Here is a 14,865-nt window from a genome sequence, read left to right on the forward strand (position 1 = left end):
ATGAAAAAAAGGAAGAAACACATAGGAGTCTTTAAAATCATAAACTAAATTAGTTTCATTATAAGTTGAAAATGCTTAGAGGTTAAGACTGGCTGTATTTTTAATATGATTGGAAGAAATGGTTAATGTCATCCATAGGAAAAAGAGTGAACAAGCTCATGAATTATTCTTTGTTCTTTAGACCGACCTCAAATTTCATAAATATTAACTTAAGTCATACCCTGTTCTTTGCGTAGAAAGTTTCTATCTAAAAGTGTTTATTGATCTTGGTATAAAATTTAACTTGGATTCAAACATACTGACAAAGGGCAAAGAGTTTTAATAATTAATTGTCATCATTCTGTATCATTATTTTGTATTTAAATACTAATGTCGTCTGGACTCCAAACGAAAGATAATTGAGGAGTTCAATAATTACTTCCAGCTGTGGACACTATTAACATCTTGGTGGAAATAAACCACTATTTTGGAATGGAGTAAAATGATAAAAAAAATTTATCAACCACCAAGATATTTAGGGGGAAAGTTGACACTCTACTTGAGAGCTAGATTTTCTTTTTTCTTTTTTCTAAAAAGAACTGGCAACTGTGAAATTCCCATTTTATTTGTGTTGCATTAGTTAGAACCAGCCTGTGCTTGACTGTTCTTTTTTTCTGATCATGTTCCCAACATATATAGGTCAAGAACAGTGTTGGAAGGTAAGAGGTTGAGAGGTTCATTCCAAGTGAACATTCAGCCTATTTGTCTAATGAAGCTGAAGGTGGACTTAGTTGTATGTCTCAGTTACAGAAAATGAGTGGGAATCATTGTTTTAGTCCTACTTTGTAATATAAATCATATGATATATTTTTATCCTCTCCTGAAATTACCAAATAAATCAACAAATATATCAACACAACATCAATTTGATTTGTGGGGTGGGAGCAGTTCCTAAATACGAAAATTATAAGGATGCAAACATATTCTATGGATTTAAGTTAACAGAATTTATAAACCAAGAAAATGAATTTTCATGTCTATGAAATGATCAAAGAAAACAGATCTACATCATTGATCATTATTAGCAAAAAAGCTCATGAAAGCATAAATGCTAAAAGACACTTCTGAATTGGCAGACACGAAAGTTCAAACAGCCTATTAATTGATGTGAAGAAAATAATTTTAAAAAACACAAATGTTTGACTTTATGAAAATTCAAGTAAATTAATGAGTTGGAAGTGTTCAGAAACTTACAAATTAAAGTTCAACAAATGAAAACTCAAAATATACACATAGCACCAGATTTGTATCTATGTACAATTTCGGGAGAGTAATGATTATTTCACTGAGAAAATGCATATATATTCCAATTTTGGAAGGTCTAAAACAGCACCATCATAGGTATTGCACAAGAAAGAAAAAATATCAAATTAAAATTAAAAACACTTGAAATAAATAAAATAACTTTTGTAAAATAAAAATAAATAAATGGAATTAAAATACACAGCACAATTTAATATGAAACAACTGAAAGATTGTAGGTATGCACATCCATGTAGAAAGTACCTGACCAGCAGTTCATTTGTCTATAATAAAAATCAGTTCAAATCATGGGTGCATTGAACAAAGTCTGCCTTAATTCAGGCATGCGCCAAACAACTCCGCTCACAGCTTTTTCCAATTTCTCTGGGTTTGCCTTATTAATTACCAGATGAAAGCAATCATCCTAGCCTGTTTCAGCCAAGCTGGGATCTCAGAGCGATCTGGGTAGTGTCTCTCAGCGTCTGTGGGACCCACGATTTACATTAATTTCGGCAACAGTTTCACAACCAGAGCTTATAAAATCAGTTGTTTTTCAACCAAAATCTATCAAAATTATGTTTATTAAAAAAAATACCATTCCGTAATTATGATGGTGATGAGTGTTATTTCGTCTCCTGTCAGATGATATGGTCTTTGCATTGCTTGTTGCTTCCCCTGAAGTGTGTTAGTACTTTGGTCTGAGTGTATGTTGCCTACTGTACGGTCCCCTGATGGTACCCCTTGCTGCAGCTTCTGGAGCAACAATGTCAGAAAAGTGCTTTTGGGCTTTATCTAACTGATATGTATCTGCTGACATCACACATTAATCTTCGAGGGTAGTGGGCTTCTTTTCCATTTGCTACAAATCCAGTCCTTTGTTCTGATGGTCAGCACTTGTCTTAAGATGAGCCTGTCATGAGTTTCAGAAAGAAAATGGATACAGGACCCAAAGACCTCGCTAGGCCATTGAAGCGTCAAGAGTAACAAGGTGACTTCACCACCAAACATCTTTTAGGAAAACTTAGAGTTTTTTAGATGAGAAAGTCAGTGATGGGAACACAGTGTTAGGCTTTCTTGTGACATATGCAACTGAATCTCATTCTTCTCTTTTCATGCAGTATATGTTTACACCAGTGGCGATTTCTTTGAATTGAGTTCTTTATACAGAATAACATTTTTTTTTAAGTAGCTGGCCACGGTGGGTTTGGGGCTGTTTGATGAAATAGCCTTTTGGGACTTCTTCTTTGCAGAAATGTAAGTTATAATGTGAAATTCTTATTGCCTATTTCTTTACACAAGTAGGATGGATATAAGGATGGTATAAGAACTCTTCTGCTATAAAAATGTAGTCTAAAAACATTCAGAAGGAGCAATGTACTATATCAAAAAAGATGAAATTTGATGTTTATCAACAACAGTGAATGAAAACAAGAAAATATCAAGTCTGAAGCTTTAAAACTCAGAAATCAAAGGCCAAATGCATCTTGATAAGACTACAAAATGCGTATCACCATGAGCCTAGTAAAACATACAACATAATTTCCTCTCGAAGAACAAGTGATAAGATTAGCATGTGAGTTTCATATAAGACCCTGAATGAAAATCAGGGAGAAGTAAAACACATGGAATGAAATTGGGAAAATTCTAAAAATGGTGATATCGCAATTACTATAGGACTAGGATTCAAATTGTTGCTCTAAGTGTTCGGCCAACACCATAAAACAAAAAAGCAGCCCACATGGCAAGAGAGTTTGATGATATTCAGACAGCTCCAACGGCAAGGAGATATCACCAGGAATCAAGTCTTCTTCAAGTATGTTTATTTCCCACCTGTCCGCTGGTGGGAATGGGACACAGGATAGAGACAATCTTCTGGGTTACATCTTCCACTAGGTCCTGGGGGGCCCTGGGGCCCTGGGGTACCTGGTGAGCCTGGCAAACCTGTAGCTAATAAAAACAAAAGGTCCCATTAAAATACAAATCTCCAAATCACAGATAACCCTTCCTTCCTCATTTCAAGCAATAAGCTGTAAGGACACATAAGGTCCATAGGGAGGAAGGCCTGGTTCCTGTGTTTAGAGGACTGATTTACCGTGAAGGGATATACCACTACTACCTGAAGTCCCAGGAAGACCTGGACTCCCTGGAAGTCCAATGCCAGGTTCCCCTCTTTCTCCCTTCTGTCCTCGGTAGCCTGAGAGAAAAAGAGAGAGAGAAAAAGAGACACTGAAAAGTAAGAGTGCCCTATGGCAGCATTATGACATTTCTTTCATCCAGAATTAATATGTATTAGTAATATATTTTATATTAGCCACACATTAAACTTAACAGACTAAGTATAATAAACAATGAGAATCTTGGATAAAAGCATGTAGAAAATGTTCCAACTAGTCAAACTCTTGATAATGAGATTTTTGGCACTATAAAGCACATCTAAAGAAATCAGTCTCCTATGACAAGATGTGTGTACTCTGTTCACTAGAGTTTTCTCTGAAGGCTATGCACAGTCCGTGTGCAAGAAGTATACTAAAAGTTATCACCTGCATAATAGATGGACTAGATAATATAACAGTAAGATTCAGAGCCTGAGCGTAAGAATAGAAGGAAGTAGGAGCCCAAACTCAGGATTTCAACAAATGACAGTTTGAATATATGTGAAATTCAGGAGTCAGGTTTTTGGTTTACTGACTACACCTTTGTCATTTTAAAATTTAAAATAGCAACCCCTGTTTTGACAAGACAGTTTGCAACACTAAAGCACTAAGAACTTCAACAATGCCCAAAAGCAAGACAAGCTGCTGAGAATCTTCCTAAGTGCATTTCTTTAATTTAGAATGCTTCATGCTTTAATAATGCTTTATTCACCAAAGTGAATTAGGTATAAGGCCTGCATAATTTAAGATAAAATAATTCTTGAATATGCTTTTTGTTGCCTGAGCTAAAAGGATACAGAATAATCTGTTCTTCTGGGAGCTCTCATTCCTGCATTTGAGAAAACCATAAAAATACTTTGTTCTGGGTTCTATACATTGGCCTTCATGTAAAACTTCATTTGAATAAAAGTTCTATTGCGATAAGAGCTTAATTGTAAAGTGTTTTAATTTTCATTTTTTCATACTTAAACATTTTGAGGTATATATTTGAGGTGCTTAAATATTTTAAGATACATATAGGAAATCTCTAATTACACATATTCACTTCTGGAAATTATCTTAAAGATATTCAATGGAATATTAGACCCCAGAATAAACAATACCTTGACTGGCAAAATATCTTCAATTAACATGTGTTCAAATTTAAAATGCCACCATGATTTTATTTAAAAAGTGACTTTCATAGAATTAAGAGGAAAACAAGAAAAAAATTGTGCTTAGGGTCATTTAGAGATATCCTTTAAACTTATCTAAACATTTCCGGAAAAAAATTCTCATTTACTATGGTGAAGGATATTTGAAAGTTCAATCCAGTTTGTATGATAATGTTTGTAAAGTTTACCTTCGTATATCTTAGTAAGATCATAGGTTAAAAAAATAGGGGTGAAAGAAAAATTACTAAGTGTTAGTTTCAATTAATAATAAGATTAACAAGGCTGAATATGATTCCAGTGAAGAATCTTTCTAAAAACTACACAAATTTAGTTCTAAGATTTGAATATAATACAAAAAATATTCCAAATGGGTTTAGCACATGTGGAATCATAAAATAAGAAATATTACTTTGTACATTTGATTAATAGGGTAATATTTACACTCCTGTCAAATGAAATAATTTATTTGTGCAAACCTCCAATTTCATGAACTCATAACTACCTATTGTTAATAGAACTATAGCTCTGCGCATGCATACAAATTATTTCTTTTTTAAAATTTCCTAAAATTGTCCCCCACTCATTCCTCAAGAAGGTTTCCATATAGCCTTAGGACCTTTTTTTTCCTTTTAAATTCTTTTTTAGTGAATCACTGTGAGGTACAGTTACAGACTTACAAACTTTCGTGCTGTGTTTCTGTCATACAATGCTCAATTACCCATCCCTCTACCAGTGCCCATCATCTACCACCAATGATCCCAGTATCCCTCCCTCCCTCCAGCCCCATTGCCTCCCACCCCTCCTCTGTGGCAGGGCATTCCCTTTTGTTCTCTCTCTCCTTTTGGGTGAGGTTTCCAATAGCGGTATTGGGTGGCGATCATGTAGATCTATAGTCTACTTTCAGCACGCATCTCCCATCCCATGTGGGTCCTCCAACCACACTTTACTTGGTGTTCCCTTCTCTATTTGAGCTGCCTTTTCCTCCAACATGTGAGGCCAAGCCTTAGGACCTTTTAATTTTGTTATTTTTAGTTTTGTGGCCACATCTGGCAGTGCTCAGGGCTTACTCCTGGCTCTGTGTTCAGGAATCATTCCTGGTGGGCTTGGGGGACACATGGGGTGCTGAGGGTCAAACCTAGATTGGCTGCATACAGGGGAAATTGCCTATCCACTGTAATATCTCACTGCCCCCAAGGATCTTATTTTATCTTTGCTTTGTATCAATACTTTAGATAAGAAAGTTAATAAAATCAGTGAGTGTATCCCCATTTGCTAGAATTAGACTATCAATTCATTAGGTTAGGACTCTTCTCAAATATAGAAAAGGCTAGAAGGCGCATCTATTAATGAAGATGTATTTTCCCGTGCTATCATTATTTAGGATGACAGTTTGATGTCACTGTTGCTGATCAAGTAAAACCAGAACAATAACAGCAGGGCCCTAATCTAAATAATCTAGAAGTAGCATTCATTGAATAAACCTCTGGTACTTTTTTTATTTCCTTAGAGAAGAAGGGATTTCATTTCTCCTCCAAGTATTTATGTCTCAAGTTATAATATGTGTACCTGCATGTAGAGTGAAGAAATGGGCTCCAAAAAGCATATGGCTGACATTTGGGAGGGACAGTTCTTCATGTGGGGCCTGCCTCATAGTTTATAAATTGTTTAGCTTCCTTGACCCACACCACCAACTAGCCACCTACCTCCCACTTCCAAGGATCCCCTAAGGCTAATAAATTTAAAAGGTCAAATCTCTTTCAGTCACATGAACTACCCCTGGGCCACTAGTTTACAAATAATAGAAAGTTTCCTTAAACCAAACAGCACTTAAACTTCAAACGTTCAAAAGAGAGAGGGTTGGAGCAATAGCACAGCAGGTAGGGTGCTTGCCTTGCATGCAGCCAACACGGGTTCAATTCCCAGCATCCCATATGGTCCCCTGAGCACTACCAGAAATAATTCCTGAGTGCAGAGCCAGGAGTAAACTCTGTACATCGCACGGTGTGACCCAAAGGGAAAAATAAATAAATAAATAGGTAAATAAAGATTCAAATGAAAGAACAGCCATTTGCATACTGTCCTTTTAGAACTGATGGAAGGAGTACAGAACAGTCACTGGTGTTGTACTCTACTGAGCCCTCTGTGCAGCCTGTGAGGCTCTTTCTAAAATGAATGGGTTTATAAGTGGAGCATCTGTTCTTTAGGGTTTTCTCAGAGGTAGAGAATCAGCTGTGTTTGGAAAAAAGTTTGAAGTTTTTAAAAATTATTCTCATAAAAATGGCCCCAGAAGGTAAGGTCTATTAGAAAAATTCACTTCTATTAAACACACGGATTGGAATCCAGCCAGATTATTCTTCCCGGGGATTCTTTAATCTCGGTGTGCATATTCTTCTTCATCTCTGACAGTGCCAGCAAATCAAACCCAATATTGTATACCGTGGTGGGAATGAACGAACAGCAAGGAAACTTTTCTCGGCACACATTAGAAAAGCAGTAATTAGAAACTCATGGACTAGTTAAAAACCTAGAACTGTCTGGGGACCCTGGAGATGGGAGTGTAGTAAAAGTCCCTGCCCTAAAAGCATGAGGCTGAGTTTGCTCCCCGATGCTGCCCATCAGTGCCAGGCATCCAGTGGTGTTGCTTATTGGGAGGGCTGGCAACCCAACAGAGTGGGCAAACTCTAGGCTCTTTAAGGTCAGCTATGTGGTAACACTGCAACTAAAGTTTGCCTGCACTTTGACCAGGACTGTGATCCCTAGAGGGCATGTGTGTGTGCTTGGCAGTGAGCGCTGGTGAGTGGCACAATTAAAATGTTCACAAGCTCCATAGCAAAAAGTGGTGCCTGGCGAGCACTGGCCTAAAATGTGAGCACTGCACCATGGAAGTCTGACCTCTAGTCACTGGTAACAACACAAACAGGAAGAGGAAAGAACCTTAAATTGTCTTTAATGCCTTTGACTAAAGACACAACAAAAGGGGAGCTCCATGGAGCTATAGCATAGTGGGTAAGGTGTTTGCCTTGCATGCGGCTGACCTGGGTTGATTCCCAGCATCCCATATGGTCCCCTGAGCACCACCAGGAGTAACTCCTGAGTACAGAGCCAGGAGTATCCCCTGTGCATCGCAGAGTATAGAAAAAACGCAAATGAGATGGCCCAATTCAATACTCCTAATGATTTCTAGTCTTACTGCAAGAAGATGAGAGGGGGTTGAAGAGGGACTGCACAATTTCACTGACTTTTGATAGAAGCAGCACCCTGCTTGCAGCAGGCAAGGCTGACACTCAGTCTCCAACACTTTCTTTTTTTCTCTCTGCATGCTTTCTGTGCCTCTGGAGAGGCAGAAGGAATGGTTGATTGTTCTTCCTCGAGATAATAAAGGACTCATTCCAGAGGGCATATTTCAAATCAAACTACTTTATTCGTAATGAAAAAGAATTTCTTACCTGATAAGCGTTGAAAAAATCTTTCAGAGATTTCAGAAGAGTCACTGCAGACAGACTGAGTGAGCAGAAGGCTCCCCACTTATCCCATCCCTTCTCTACTGCCTTTTTCACTTCGAACCCCTTCTCAAACTTAAGTGGTGCTGTGTCAGGAAGAGAAGTCAGCCAATCCCCTTACATGCTCACTGGCAAAACAGTTTTCTGTAAATTTTTTCCTCTTGCCTTTTGAGGGAAAAAAAAACCCTTTTAAATCCAACAGAGCAGAGTTTTGGAATTACATGCATAATTTTCTCTTCTGAGGACTTCGCATGTCTTTGTCTAGCAAAGAAAAACCATTCCATTCTTGGGAACTCTGGGGGAGGAACCAAAACCGAAATGACAGTCCCTTGGTTTCATTTTGACACTAAGAATTGTGTTGACTTTAGACAGGATTGATCAGTTGGCCTGATTTCTAAGTACACAAATATTCCTGAAACATGAATCCCTTATTTTGCAAGTTATATTTTTCTGTTGCCTTTCTAGTAATTGTAACAAATCCTAAAATGGGGCTGTCAGGCAAAAAAAAAAAAACTTGAGGAGAAACCTGAGGTATCCTCAAGATATGTATCAATTGTCAGACTTCTGTGATGGGGCAAAGGTTTTGTCAATTTTACTCAACTGTGGTTTAAGAGAGTAACTGAAAGTCACGTGGGGAAGTCTTTTAAATTCAGGATGTCCTGTAAGGAGTAGTAATGCAGAAGTAGGCAGAACAAGTAGATAGCAATGAATAGAAATTCCTTGAAAACGGAGGACAAACATAGGGAGGATAGAAGTCTTGTCTCCAAAACTTCACAACACTCAGCACCGCCTCTGTCTGAGAGCTGTCTAACAGCATCTCTGAAGAGGTCTGCTGGTGTGAACAGGTGACTTCAGTTCGGAACAATTTCCCTTCATAATTCCTGTTTTTCCGTTATTTTCTTCTTAGTCTGCAACTGATTGTTCAAGGTTTCTGTGCTTGAACTCGATGCTGCTGCGTCTGCTCAAGGTTTTTCCTACCTGTGCTATCTTTCCTTATCCTTCACATGGTTTGAGCCCTCACATGTATCTCTCTTTTTTAAAATTTTAATTAAAATTTTAAAAAAATTTTCTTAATGAATCACTGTGAGATATAGTTACAAAGCTTTCATGACTGAATTTGTCATACAATGATTGAACACCCGTCCCTCCACCAGTGCACATTTTCTACCACCAATGTTCCCAGTATCCCTCCTGCCAGCCCCACCCCACTCCATCTCCTGCCTCTATGGCAATTTCCTTCTTACTCTCTCTCTACTTTTGGGCATTTATGGCTTGCAATACAGATACTGAAAGGCAATCACGTTTGGTCCTTAGTCTACTTTCAGCACATACCTCCCATCCACATCTCTCTTGGAGAGGAGCTTCCAAGTAGTTCTCAGGGGGTTCAGGGATTCCTGGCTAATGCAGATGGTTCAATGCAATGGCATGAGAGTATGGTGGAACTCGAGATCTGGGGTATTGGGGAACACCAGAGGTGTTTGTGGATCGAATGTGGAGGTTGGGGTTGGGTGTATGTTTCTAGTATTTCCTAGACCCAAAGATACCATACATCTTTAGATGGACTTTCAAATTCTTCATGCCAGTCTCATATACTCTGACTTTAGGATAGACTCATCTAGTAGAGCCCCCCCCCCCACAAAAAAAATTAAATCCCCTTCTTACAACAACATTCGCACAAAAGCCTACACCTCAATCTACAACTTTTCTTCCAGCCATCTTCCAACCATGTCATTAAACCTCTCTATGATCTAAAGAAAAGGTACAATACTCGGTTTAGATTAGATAAACAAGTGATGTCACTGAGGTTGCCATACACTGAGAAGCTAAACCAAGTGCCTTGTTGGTAGTGACTGTTGCTGAGGACTCATGACTAAGCATGGTGGTTACTCTTTCAGCTGGAGGCAGGACGTTAGTGGCCCTGGAGCACCTCTTAAGGAAAACACGGCTCAGGTGCAGAGAAGCAGGTGAAAGAAAAGTGAATTTGTAGATGAAAAATAATTCTCTGCTACTAAGTGCTTTCATTTCTTTTTCTTCTTAAAACTATTTTAGGCTCTTTGGGAAACAAAGCTGTTTATGGCACGGTTTCATGTATATAACATTACAGCACCACACCATGTGCTTTTGATCATGTTAAGGAGAACCCTTGAGTGCCTCTGTGGTAGCACAGTTTCCATAGTCTTATATTTTAAGGCCAGTGATGAACGTATTTAATTCTTCCTCCTTAGGCTTGTGGATCTTGTAAACCAGGGTCTATTCGACTCTTTTGCTAACTTAAACATAACCTAAAATAAGAAAAAACAAACAAACAAACAAACAAACAAACAAAAAATCCCAAAAAATAGTCTTACAGGCTTAATGTAGGGGTGAAACTACAAGAGACACAATCTTGGAATTGTGTCTTCGTCTCATTTCGTCGTGAAGGGAACAATTTTCTTTCTCCGCCAATTCAGGTCAAGTTTTCTTATAAAACTTTTAGAAACCATCTTGTGAGTAGCTTAAATTCAAAAGTTACAGGGGCTGGTGCAATAGTACAGTGTGTAGGGTGTTTGCTTTGCACACAACTGATCCAAGTTCATTTCCTGACACTTCATCTAGTACTCTGAGCTTACCAGAAGTGTTTCCTGATTATAGAACCAGGAGTAACCCCTAAGTATTTGCCGAGTATGTGCCCACCCCACCCCTCTCACACCCTCCTTGTCCAAATAAACAACAACAAAAAAGCTATCATCTTCAAGCTCTGTTGGAAGGAGACTGGTTCTAAACTTTTCAAAATTTTGTTTCAGGGGCTGGATAGTACAGCAAGTAGAGCACTTGCCTTGACTGTGGCCAACCTGGGTTTGATTCCCTGGCACTACAATAGTCCCCCAACCCCCACCAGAAATGATCTCTGAACTCTGAGCAAGTATTAAGCCTGAGTACTGCCATGTACACATGCATATTGTCTTAACAAATATTATTAGGATACATTTTGGTTATTTCTGAGGGGGGCACACCCAGCAGTGTTCAGGGATCACTCCTGGGTTGAGGGACCATATAGGGTGCTAGGGATTGAACCTGGGTATGCTGTGTACAAGGTAAGGCCCTGCCTGCTATAAGAATACATTCTTCAACCCCTATAAAAACATATCTTGATCAGCAGATTATCATTCTGTTTTAAATTTTAATTAGGTCAAGTGAAAAATTGACTTCGGTGGGACAGAGTAATAATACAGTGGGTAGGGGGTTTGCCTACATGTGGCCAACACAGGATTTATTTCCCAGCACCTGATACAGCCCCCCTGATCACTGCCAGGAGTGGTCCCTGAGCACAGAGCCAGGAGTAGGTCTTTAGCATTGTTAAGTGTGGCCCGAGACCACCTCAAATTGGGCTGGAGCAATAGCACAGTGGGAACGGCATTTGCCTTGCACACAGCCAACCCGGGTTGGATTTCTAGCATCCCATATGATCCCCTGAGCAATACCAGGAGTCATTCCTGAGTGCATGAGTAGGCCATGTGCAACACCGGGTGTGACCCAAAAAACAAACAAAGACCACACCAAATTGGATTTAGAATATTAAATATTAAGACACCCTTTATCAAATAATTATATATACACATATGTTTACCCAAATATATGTTTGTGCATATATATGTATATATGTATATTTTTTACATATATGCCAAAGGGCCTTAACTATGATTAGCATGCTCTAAATTCTGAGGGTTATAACACTGTAAACAAATTCTGTATCTAACAACTTACCTTGGGGTCCCGGGTCTCCTGGTGGCCCAGGGAGCCCGTCTTTCCCAGGTGGTCCAGGCCTCCCGTGAGCTTGTGCAGACAACATTGCTGCTGGCAGCTTGAGCTGAGACAGGAACACAGCCATCCTCTCTTCATTTATGATATGAAAAAGGAAATATCTCATTACAAAAATATTTTTATTGAAATCAAGAATTGGTTTTGAATTTTACTACTTATGCTTTACCAATTGGTTGAATAGCTGGCATTTTTATTAATACTTTTTTCTGGAAATAATACTGCAATATAACATTTTATCTGAAGGTGTGTGTTATTACAAATAACCATCTGTATATACTGTATTAACTTCACTGGAAATTTGATTTTACTCTTCACTACATAATTGTCCCTTACCCCTTCCCTACTTGGCTCTATAGCCCAAGAATTTGTTTTTACTTAATTTAGTTCATCTGTTTTTTCCCCGTATAACACATATAAGCAAAATCATATGGTGTTTATGTTTTCTTTCTGGCTTATTTGAGAGGGTTTTGTTGTTTGGTCAAATAAAAAAAATTGCACAGAGTTGTTTGACCGTAATGTTGACCATCTGTGTCTATTAGAGGGCTATGAACTTTCAGTGCTTCAGAGATGTTTCAAGTCCCACGGACATATAGCCTGGGATCTAATAAACCTCTGCTAATGATTTTGGAGAGAAGTAAGGCTCATACTAAAAAATGGTCTTAAAAATAAATTTAAACCCACTTTCCAACAAAGTTGTAAATAATGTAAATATAAGTGTGGTGATTTAAGATATATTCATAAATTTCTGGGTCTTTCCTTTTAAAGGTGGAACTTATTTACCTATCTTTAAATGTGGGCTGGACTTTCTTTTTGCTTTTAATACACAGGGAAACCACCAGAACCGACAGTGTGCAACAAGGATGATTAAGTTGAAAAAGGCACCAAGTGCTGTGGATTTCTAGCTCCCCTCTCTCTTATTCTGGGGGAAACCAGGTGTCAAACAAGTGAGGACACTCAAAAAGTCCTGAGGATGAGTCCACATGGGGACTCACTACAGGCACCTGCCATTAGCTATGGAGATAAGGTTGAAAGTTGACTCAATGTCCAGTCAGGCTTTCAGATGATTGCAGTCCCCGCTTACACCCAGACCTCACATTCATTATGGAGACTTCCAGTTACAACCACATACCAAGTCTATTCTCCATCTCTGACTCACAAAAAATGTGAAGTATGAAACAATTATTTATATTTCAGGACAACAAAGTTTTGAGCTATTTTCATTGTGGAGCAATAGATAAACAGCATTTATTCCTGAGCAAAATTGCATATGAGTAGTTTTATGTACTAAAAAGATGGCTATTGGTTTCATATTCACTAAGAATTCACTGTTTTCATGGTTTCATCTTTAGAAAAATCACATATTGTATTTGTCCACATCTAATATTTGCTTTTAAGAGAGAAGTTATTATTGTAAGCCCTCAATAGTATTCGTTTTTTTCTGGTTCCGTTTCCAGTGGGTTATATTATTCTTTCATGGTTTAGCAGGAAATAGGTCTCATTTGTTCAAAGAAAATTTAGCATTGGAGCAGATAAACAGGATCCTGTTGGACTTTAAATTTAGACAGTGAAAGCAGAAAATTATTCTATTCATTTTGTGTGTCTGTGTGTGTGCGTGCGTGTGTGTGTGTGCGTGTGCGTGTGTGTGTGTGTGTGTGTACCTAAAGAAAACTTTGAATCTACAGAAACATGTTACAGGAAACTGAAAAATGATTTAAAATGTTAAAAGGTCAAAAAGTGATGTCAATAATGTGACCTTTATAAGCTGAAAAAGCAATGAATCAAGTCACTTTGAGAATAAGCATTGCTGCCTTTACAGGGAAATCTTTGTTATTGGTCCTTTTGTTCTTTCACCAAACTGCTGGAAACCTAACATATGGTCCAAAAGAGGGCAATTTAGGAGAGAAGCAAAGGTGCTGCCTCAAGGGGATCTCAGTGACGAGGCCATGAAAGTCTCGTTAGAGGTGACACAGTTTATATACAACTTTTACTACTTTTCCTTAGCATCTTATTAATGAGTCCACAGTGAATCTGGATAGGAGAATAGATTGCAGGACATTTGTATTATTAACTCACAAAATTCAAAGGATATAGGGGGCCGGAGTAATAGCACAGCGGGTAGGGCATTTGCCTTGCACGCAGCTGACCCAGGTTTGATTCCCAGCATCCTATATGGTCCCCTGAGCACCGCCAGGAGTAATTTCTGAGTGCAAAGCCAGGAATAACCCCTGTGCATTGCTGGGTGTGACCCCTCAAAAAAAAAGGAAAAAAAGGAAAAAATTCAAAGGATATAAAAATGACACTGTTAAAAGAAAATGTAAAAGGCAACAAATAAAATATTTCCTCAAATAGATTTTGCACTAAATAAATCAGATATTATTAATTGAACAAAACATCCTCCGGAATTAGGACCCTATTTTAGTGCTCTTCTTCAGAAATTAGAGAGCGCCTAAAATTGTTCCATTTTATTTTATTTTTTGATATTTAAAATTTTAATAAATTGTAAATTGAGTCACCGTGAAATACATAGTTACAAAGCTGTTCATGATTCGGTTTCTGTCATATAATGATATAACATCCGTTCTGCCACCATTTCCCACCACCAATGACCCCAGTTTCCCTCCCAACACCCCCCTCCCCCCAGCTTGCCTCTAGAGCTCAATGGCAGGCACTTTCCCTCTCTCTCTCTCTCTCTCTCTCTGACTTCCATTTTAGTAAGAATGACTATCCAAGTTTTTATAGGTCCCATGCACTATAATGATTATCTACTGTGATAAGTTTTATTTAATGACTAGAAATCTGTTACAAAGAACATTCTCAGAATTACTTTTTAAAAATGATTATTCCAAAATTACACTGAAGAATTGCATTACTGGATAATTATATGTTAACCATGAATTATAGAATCCTTAGTTATTAATCCATATAGGTCATTCTTCAGTTAAATTTTACCTTAAAAATGTAGCTCATATTTCATGA

The 14,865-nt window shown here is 38.1% G+C and overlaps 1 protein-coding gene across 1 annotated transcript in view; it reads right to left on the reverse strand.

Annotated features, from left to right (window-relative positions):
• Positions 1–3,100: 3,100 nt before the first annotated feature.
• Positions 3,101–14,865, reverse strand: part of COL19A1 (collagen type XIX alpha 1 chain) — a 381,848-nt gene continuing 370,083 nt past the window's right edge. Inside the window, exons 50-52 of the mRNA XM_056109815.1 lie at positions 11,833–11,961; positions 3,398–3,475; positions 3,101–3,228 (exon numbers count right to left, since the gene is read on the reverse strand). Of these exons, the coding sequence (XP_055965790.1) occupies positions 3,101–3,228; positions 3,398–3,475; positions 11,833–11,961 (335 nt within the window). The remainder of the gene's footprint in view (positions 3,229–3,397; positions 3,476–11,832; positions 11,962–14,865) is intronic.

Source organism: Sorex fumeus, unplaced genomic scaffold (assembly GCF_029834395.1).
Source record: "Sorex fumeus unplaced genomic scaffold, SorFum_2.1 ptg000008l, whole genome shotgun sequence".
Lineage (NCBI taxonomy): Eukaryota > Metazoa > Chordata > Mammalia > Eulipotyphla > Soricidae > Sorex > Sorex fumeus.